A 9,006-nucleotide genomic window follows, 5' to 3' on the forward strand; every position below is an offset into this window, starting at 1 on the left:
ACAATGATACGTTCCGTTACCAAATGATTAGCTTCAACGAGTGGCCAAAGTACAAACCAATCCGCGATATAAACTTGAACTTCGACCAATTGATTATATATGGTATTGAGATTAAGGAACCTATGTTGCAAAAGTTGTATAATTCTCTACGTTTAAGGATTGATGGAACAATTTTTGTTAATTGTAACGGAGAATGTTATTTTTGGTTATTAGGTTTGGCCTTTTTTCGGCCACTTAATAATGTAATATTTGATTGGTCTCCTTTTGGAGTGATAGTACCAAACTCCCTCAATGATATCTTAAGAAAAGAGGTACAACAGAAGGACCAAGAACTAATGGTGATGTCGACGAACAAGGATAGCTTATTGGAAGCCTCAAAGAAAGAGATCGAGGAGCTTTCGACTTGTTTAAAGGACCGTGAAGTAGAATTACAAAAGGCAAGTAATGAACTTTCTTCAAAGAAATCCGAGTTAGAATCTTTAAATTCTATGTTACAATCTACCAAGATTGAGCTAGAATCTTCGAACAAAAGCATAAAAGAGGTTGAGTGTCAATTGGAGTCTTCCCTCAAAAAGACCATAGAGCTTGGAGAACAGCTTTCAAGATGTGTCAAGGAAAGTGAAGAAAAAGAAGCAAAGCTTATTGAAGTTCAAGATCAACTTTCTATGACAAAGAAAGATCAATTGCAGTCCATGAAGATATTGTTCGAGTTCACTGAGGCGGCGAAGGAGGTGGGAGATCAATGCTCAGATGAAAGCTATGTAAATAAAGCAGTTGAAATTGTTGATGAATGATATTGTACACTATACAATAAGGTTGTTAAGATTGTACATTATAACATGGTTAATACGGTTAATCCTTGGTTTAAGTAATGCTCATAGTCTCTTAATTTTTTTTTTTTTATTATTTTTTTTTAATAGAACATGTTCTCTTAATTGATTGATCTCCTATAAAGCAAATATCCTCTTTAACGAATTCTATCGTTCGGTAGAGATAATGGAGAAATTATTGGGGACTAATGACTATATGTTTGAGAGTTGCACAACAATTTTCTTAGAAAGCAATATACTTTCATACGTGGCCAGCCACAATTTTTTTTATTTTTTTATTTATTTTTTATATATATATTTTTTTTTTGAAAGAATAAATGGGATTACTAAGTCATGGGTTACTCACTCGGTCAGGGATCCTAACTCGGTCAAGGGTTACTCGGTCAGTCAGGGGTTACTACTCGATCAAGGGTTACTTTGTTGGTTAGAGGTTATTCGGTAGGTCAGGGGTTATTTAGTCAAGGGTTACTCGGTCAGTTATTGGTTACTCGGTCAATCAGAGGTTACCTGGTCAAGGGTTACTCGTGTATTAGCTGGCCACACACAAAAGTTGATGGGCTTGCGGTGGAGGAAGGGGAAGGGGTTGATTCAGGGAGGGTGAAGGGGTGGTGTATGGGTGTCGGGAAGGGAAGGGGTGGGGTTGGTCGGCCGTCCGGCGCGAGGGCGGCTGCCGAGGGTGGGGAGGGGCCAGTGGCTGGGCTTGGCTGTACTGGGAGAGGGGTGGTATTGGGGGGTTCAATTTTTTAAAAAATGTTAATAATATTATTTTAAATCATTTGAAATTTAAAAACTTTAAATAATTTAAAGAGTAATAAAATAATTATCAAACCAATCAAATAATGACACGTGTCCCATATAACCTGTTAACCAGGTTATCAACCGGTAGTAACTTGTTTAAAGTAGATAACTCCCAAAGGTTGTATTATCTAAAAATAGGCTAAGGGCGGACCACTGAAAGCAAGGTTGCATTGTCTTATTTTTTGTCAATTTTTCCTACATTTTATGCAAGATGAGTATGATGTAAATCTGATACACCCCTCCAACAAGTTGTTATGGTATTAAGACTTGAATGAATTGCTACTCACTTTGGAACAACTTACACCGGTGAAAATTAACCAAAACTCAAGAACACACTCAAAGTTCTGGGTTCTTAGGCTAGAGACAAGACACACTCAATCTCTCCCTAATCGTGTCACTCAAGAACTAACTCAAAGCAACAAGGAACAACACTCAAACTTTGGACAAACACAAAGAAGAATGCTAAGCAACCTGGCGGTTTTTATGTATAACTCAAAACTGCTTTTACTTCTGGTTTGCTCTCCTTATTATAGAGGAAAGGAGCAGCAAAAAAAGCAAACCAAAAGGCAAGGAAAACCGTCCAAAAGATGGAGAGCCAAAAGCCATGGTTTTCCTTTAATACAAGCTAGCTTAAATGCACTAATTAAGCCTAAAGATGAAGAGTTAAACTCTTCCTATTACAACCAGCCAAAGAGCAACTCTTGGTATTTTTTTTTTTAGAAAAAAAACATACTTAAGCTAAATAATACTAAGTAAATAAACCAAGCAACACACGCCCAAAAATAGTAGTGAAATGGGCCAAAGTGTGATGTATGCCCAATTGCTTCCAATCTTCAATCTACCCATGAAATGCAACATAGAATTTCGGCTCTCTTTGAAAATGGATAAAATCCAAGTGTTTCCAAGATAAGAGCAATTGGTTCTTGATCTACGGAGATTCTAAGTGGGCTTCTTGATCTTGGATCATTCCCCCCTTCTTGAAAAAAGTTTGACCCCAAACTCGCATTTACTAAATAAGGAGATAAATCTCGTATGTTGAAAGTAGCACTTCTTAAATCAATTTTATGATTCACTTGCACACACCCCTTTTTAGAATTTTTTTTCAATCGCTCATACAATCCTTGCTTGGTTTTGGATGTCGTTTTCCACTTATTCCCCCCTTTAAGTTTCATTTGGCGGCAGATAGCATTGTGAGGCAAATTAAAGGGACTCTTGGAATGGCATGGTCAATACACCTATTTGAAGGTAGTCTGTTGGACAAGTCATCGGGAAAAACATATTTGTATTCTCCTAACAACTCATCGGGAAAAACAAATCTCATCTTTGGCCTTCCCAACCAAAGCATACCCTTCCCCAATTTCTTCCACTATTTTTTCAAGTTCAATACTAATTACAAGATAGTTGCTTTTCCCTTTTTCTTTTTTAGCAACTTTGGGAGGTAAAGGAAACAATCTAACTTTTCTACCATCTTTGGTAGTTACAATAAACACATTAGCACTACCACAAATCCCGTCCATTCTAGACGCTTTATGCTCGACACTAGGTAACAAGCGTTAGCCAAAAAAATTAATTTCCGTGTTTTTTCGACGCTTTTAAGCGCCACAATTAGATCTCGACAAATAAAAGCGTCGAAATACACAAACCTTAATGCACGTGACTACAGCCCATCCTGGGAGTTTAAAATTTTAGAAAAAAAAAGCGGGCTAGCTAAATCAAAAAATTAAAAAATTAAAAAAAATAACCGCCCATATACAGACATACAGTATACCAAAATAAAAGTTAGATTGAAGAAATAAAAAAAAAAAAAAAAAAACCCTTTAGTTTGCCATTTTCGAAACCCTAGCTAACTTTCCTTTGCTTCGATCGATCTCATCTGATCTCCTAAATCACTTGAAATTGTTGAATTTTGCGTTCCTTTCTTCAGTATTATCTTCAATTTTCGGTAATCTCCTCGCTCTTGTCATCAATTTTCCGTAATCTCGCATCAATTTCGTAAGTTTTGGTTGATATATCATTCACTCAAATTAGGTTGCTTTTGCTGAATCTTTGTTTATTCATTGCATGTTATGGAAATTCTTTTTGCTAATGGGATTTCGAAACGATCGACGCAAAGAATTCAAGAATATATATCACGCAGGTCATGGTCTAATTAATTAGATACTTTTTTATATAATACTTTTTATTATTTATTGGTATTTGTTTTGCTTGATTATGTTTATTGAATTGTTGATTTATTGTATTAATTTTGTGAAATTTTATTTGGGGTTTCTTGGTTGAAATTTTTTTTATAATTCCTGATTCTTGAAAGGAGATTTGTGTTGAGAATGAATACTGCTAATATCAGACAATGTTTTCCTCATTTTATTAATTTTAGAACTCTTAATTGATTTATCACCCTTCATCGATAACAACTTCCGCAAATTAGATTAAAGATACTTGAAATTATAGTTTAGAAAAATGAAAATAAAGGGGTTTGTGCTGCCTATTGCTTGTTGTTTGTGCTGCTGCTTGTTGTTCTGCCTGCTGCTTTTTCTCTTTGATGCTTGCTGCTATCCTCTGCTTGTTTGTGCTGCTGCTTGTTGTATGTTGTTGGTGTTCTGCCTGCTGTTTGCTGCCTTCAGCTTGTGATTTGTGTTGCTGCTTGTTGTTCTTGGTGTTCTGCGTGTTGCCTTTTCTCTTTGATGCTTGCTGCTATCCTCTGCTTGCCTTTTGTGGGTTCTGCTCCATGCTGCTGGTTGTGCTTTCTGCCTGCTGCTTTTCTTGCTGTGCTGCTTTATATAGTTTGTGTGCTTGTTGTTGGTTCTCAAGGGCTGTTGTTGTTGCTGTTTTCTTTGCTTCCTGTGGTGTATAGATTGCTTGCTACCTTTACTAGCTAGCTGCTGTTTCTTTCTTTGTTTTTTTGGTGTTGTTTCTTTGTTGGTTGTTTACACTACTACAAAATGCTAGTATTCTCGACGTTGTATCTTCGACGCTAGGGAAGACCGTCACAGGTAAATTAAGAGTTCTGTGTTTTATCGACGCTTTTAAGCGTCCTTTGACTTTCTCGTCCACATTCCACGTCGAGAAACAGAAAAATAAGCACTTGCCCTGCACGTGATAATTCCACGTGTTAGGGTTATTGATTTTCAATCTTATTTTCAGCCGCCACCACTAAACTCTCATCTTCTTTCCCCACTACTCTCTCTCACTAGTCACTATTCAACTTCCCATTCTTTGCTTCCAAATTCAAGATATACTTACAAAAATCAATGAATTTTTCTTTCCTCACAAGATCTGTAATTTTCAAGGTATTTATAGTAGGTGCAATTTGTTTTTCACATCTTGTATTCAATTCTAATAATTGAAGTCGATCGAAAATTCATTTTTGTTTGTCTTCAATTTTCTGTAGTTTACTCTTAACTTCACTTTTTTTTTTATTTGTTTTCTAGTATGATTATTTAATTTTTTTTGTTTTAATTTTGCTATTTTTGAGGTTTTCTCTAATCTGTGTTTAACAAGGTTTCACCGATTCGATTCAGTTTACAATGTCCAGAAATAAATACACGTTTATTGTTCGAATTGAACATTTATGTCAATGGTTTGGATAACTAATTTCTTTGTTACAAATATTGTTGTGGCCTTAGACAGCTTGTAGCCTCCACAACAGTTTTAGATTTTGGGCAATTGAGATGGGTAATTGATTTTTTGTTTCTTTTTTTGATTTATTGTATTTAATTAAGCTGATACTGATGATGTGCATTATAGTTTGCCAAATTTCCTACTTTGTAGTTTCAGGAATCAATTTAACTATTTGCAAATTATTGTAAATCTTGTATATTATTGTTTTATTTAGTTTATCTTGTGCAAAATCTGCTATGTCACTTTCATATAGAGCAATACTTATGTAGAAGAAATGCTCTGAGATTGTATATTTTTGCTCATGCAATGATCTGTTTGAATCACCTATGATTTTTAGGATCAAGTGTATCCATTGCTCGGATTTGGTGTACAGGTTGAGCAAGTATTGTTAGTGTAGTATCTGATATATGCTCATTATTTGACAAGTACTTGTATTTTATTGATGTTGTTGTTTAATATGTGTGGTTATGGTAGATGGGAAAAGGAGTAGGTGACTAGGTGGGGTGTGAGATATGATTAAATTTCCCAAGCTAGAGAGCTTGCCTTTTTGTGAGGGGTGGTGTACTGGTGTGGTACTCCATGTGAGAGGTTACTTATTCTTGCTTGTTAATGAATTGTCTTTAATCTCTTTACACTTTAGGTGATTTATTCATGTAATTTCTAAAAAAGAAGAGTACTTACTATGTGTATAAATTTTGTCTTAGATGACATTGAGCTTTAATATCTTGGTGCTTATATTATGAAATATTCATTCTTAGCTTTTATACACCAATATTTATGATTGAGTTTCTTTCTTTCTTTCATATTTTTTATTTTTTTATTTTTATGTATGATTGTGATTTAAAATTCCACTCTGTTGACTCAGATTTGAGGCTAGAACACTAGCTATTGGTGAAGCCATTAAATTAGGAGCAGCTATAGACTATCTATCTAGAATCGGCATGCAAATGATTCACGATTATGAGGTAGATTATTGTCTTACAATCAATATCTTCCTGTCCAGTCGCTCGTTGATTTCTTATATTCAGCAGCTATATGATTTTTGGAACTTTAATCTCCAATATCGGTTATTATAATCCAAGTAGTAGTACTAATAGAATTATTACTTAGTTGTAATTGTGTGTATGTTGATTAGATGGGCATGATTTAATGTATATTAGATATTAGATTAAGATAAAGTAAGATTTGTCTTTTATCTACTTTCATTATTTGAATTAACTTTTAATGCTCTTTTTTTTTAATGATCAGTAGCTTTTACTCATATTAGTGGTCTTGTAGAGATGATAAACTTAATGTTAGTGTTAATTCTTTTAGTTATAAGCTAGATTAAACTTTTTTAAAGTTTGAATCGGATTTGATTTTCTGAGATTGAATATCTACACCTAATTACTAACTAGCTAATTGAGATTTGTTTATGTTTTTTGGTTTGTTCTGGTTAGAATTTATATACAACTATACTAAGGATTGTTTTGGGCAGTTAATATTGATGTTGTAATTATTATCAAGCAATCTAATGAAATGAATATTGTATGTACTTCAATTTTTTTTCTCATATATTGGCCGTAAATCTACATCTTAGTTTATGTGCTTTGGCTGCAAAATTTTATTCTAGTAAATTTATAGTTTTTATATCCTAGTTAGTTCTTGAGACGCTCCTTAAGCATTTTATAATTTTAAATTTACTAAATCAAGTTTTTAATTGACTTAAAGTCTTACTAAATCAAGTTGTGACTAATCTTAGATCTGGTAATGAAGTTGGGGTATTGATCAGATTGTTAAATCAGTTTTTACTGTTTTTAACTACTCTTATAGATTATGCTGTATATCTTCTTTAAGTCTTTTTTCATTTGGGTCTTACACAAAAACATACCCTATAAAGGACTAAAGCCTGAAGGTACATCTAAAGGTGTTGTGTTCGGAGTCACAGCAGCATGGATAGCGCACACTAACCTGTTGATTTGGGCGAGTTTTCCTTTTTGTTCAGATTTCTATCAGTATTGATTTGGTGTGTCCAATTGTTGGATTGATAATGATAACTATATATGTTTTATTTTTTATGTTCTTTTTTTTATCAATAACATATGATATGCTACAAACTTACTTGGCCAAAAGAATATTATTGAACCAGCTTTTATAGCTTGCTTTAACTTTGAAATATCATGAATGTCATTCTATGTTAGGCAAGCATACACCAATAAGGTAGGTATTTATCTTAGATTGAAATTTTTCTAGATCTCATTGTTACTTTGTTAGCAGGGCTGCCATTTTAAGCTTTAGTATAGTTGGAGAACCACTGATAAAGTTCTGTTTTCTTATTTATATACCAGGCATTGATGCATCTGTTCCTCTACCTTGTTTTGGTGCAGGATTCTGAATTGTTTTATGAGTGCGTGAGAGCTTTGAAAGCCTTTGCTTCATTTCATTATAAAGAAACTATTGCTAGAAAGGTGGGTCTAGGCTCACATGCTCCTAGTGGTGTCAAGGTATACGGGGGAGAATGTTCAGGAAGGAATTTTGAGTCGCTTCCTTCCTTCCCTGCTGCAGCTACTTCCATTTGAGGATTACAGGTATAAGGTTGTTGATAATTTTAACCTTTTTTTTTTATTTTTTGCATCAGGCATATCCTTCAAGGGCAGTTGCTTCCACTCTTCCTTTCTTCCGCCATTCATCATGAACTTTGCTTTACGCCCTCTTGCAAGTATATTAAGGAGCAGCTTAAATTAAAGATTGATTGAAGATTTTTTTGAGAAGAAATGAGCAGATCTGTTCCACTACAACTAGTCACGAATGAAGTATAAGTTGGAATTATACCTGTTGTAGAGATATTGTACATATACTATAATATACCTATATGAAATAAAAAAAAGTTTGGCCCAATTATTTGGTAATTTTTTTTTTCATTGAGACGCACGTTTTTTTGTTTAATATATTTTAGATATTTTTTTTAAATAATATGGATAAGAAAAAATGTCCCTAACGTAGAAAATATAGACGAAAAAACAGTCCCAAAAATATTGAATATCAAATGTTTGAAACTCTAAACACAAAAAAGCGTCACCAATTTAATGCTTTTAGACAACAAAACGCGTCGAAAAAGTCGAGAAAGTGCGCCAATTCCTGCAAATGTCGACGCTTCGTATATGATTTTGGACATAGATAGGCGTCGAGATTCTCGACGATTTAAAGCGTTACAAAATATTGGGATATAAAAAGGTGTCGAGATTTGTGACACGAAAAAGCGTCGCAAATTTCTCGACTCACTTTTTCTCGACGCTTTATAAAAAAATGGCGACGCTTTTCAATGCCGTAAATAATGAAAAAAAGCGTCTCAAAAGAACGAGATTTGTAGTAGATTTACATTATGGATAAAGAAGAAAAAATGGCATCCATAGGAAGAATATCACACCAACGTTCATCTTTGAACCCTCCAATGGAATAAGTCACCAAGGCTTGCTTCTTCACCCTCATGTTGGCACCATCATTCAACCAATTGAGCTTATAAGGCTCATCATGAACCCTAGTAGGTAGCTTTAACTTACTCACAGCCTCAGACAAAATCACATCAATTTGAGCGCCACTATCCACAATCACATTACAAGTCTTTTCACCTATCTTGCATCTAGGTGGAACAAGTTGTTTCGTTGCCTCTCATCAACTTGGGGATCACCAAGTAAGATTTTGCGAACCACCAACAAGTTATGGTCATTTTCTGGAGAAATCTCTTCTTTAAAGTCGTCCTCCCCATTACTCTTTTCTTCTT

At 34.3% G+C, this 9,006-nt stretch overlaps 1 protein-coding gene across 9 annotated transcripts; it reads left to right on the forward strand.

Annotated features, from left to right (window-relative positions):
• The first annotated feature begins 3,184 nt into the window (after positions 1–3,184).
• LOC110699571 lies at positions 3,185–8,123 on the forward strand. Of its 9 annotated transcripts, XR_002506937.1 has the most exons (5): positions 3,190–3,570; positions 3,742–3,765; positions 6,112–6,211; positions 7,613–7,729; positions 7,864–8,123. XR_002506937.1 is itself a non-coding variant. In XM_021877069.1 (4 exons), the coding sequence occupies exons 1-4, from the start codon at positions 3,695–3,697 to the stop codon at positions 7,918–7,920; spliced, it is 384 nt and encodes a 127-aa protein (XP_021732761.1). In that variant the 5' UTR covers positions 3,577–3,694; the 3' UTR covers positions 7,921–8,123. The 9 variants fall into 9 exon arrangements, 6 of the variants coding, with proteins under 6 accessions (XP_021732761.1, XP_021732763.1, XP_021732764.1 ...); XR_002506938.1 differs by lacking the exon at positions 3,742–3,765 and having other exon boundaries at positions 3,185–3,570; XM_021877069.1 differs by lacking the exon at positions 3,190–3,570 and having other exon boundaries at positions 3,577–3,765; positions 7,574–7,729.
• The last annotated feature ends 883 nt before the right edge of the window (positions 8,124–9,006 follow it).

Source organism: Chenopodium quinoa, unplaced genomic scaffold (genome assembly GCF_001683475.1).
Source record: "Chenopodium quinoa cultivar QQ74 unplaced genomic scaffold, ASM168347v1, whole genome shotgun sequence".
Taxonomy (NCBI): Eukaryota; Viridiplantae; Streptophyta; class Magnoliopsida; order Caryophyllales; family Amaranthaceae; genus Chenopodium; species Chenopodium quinoa.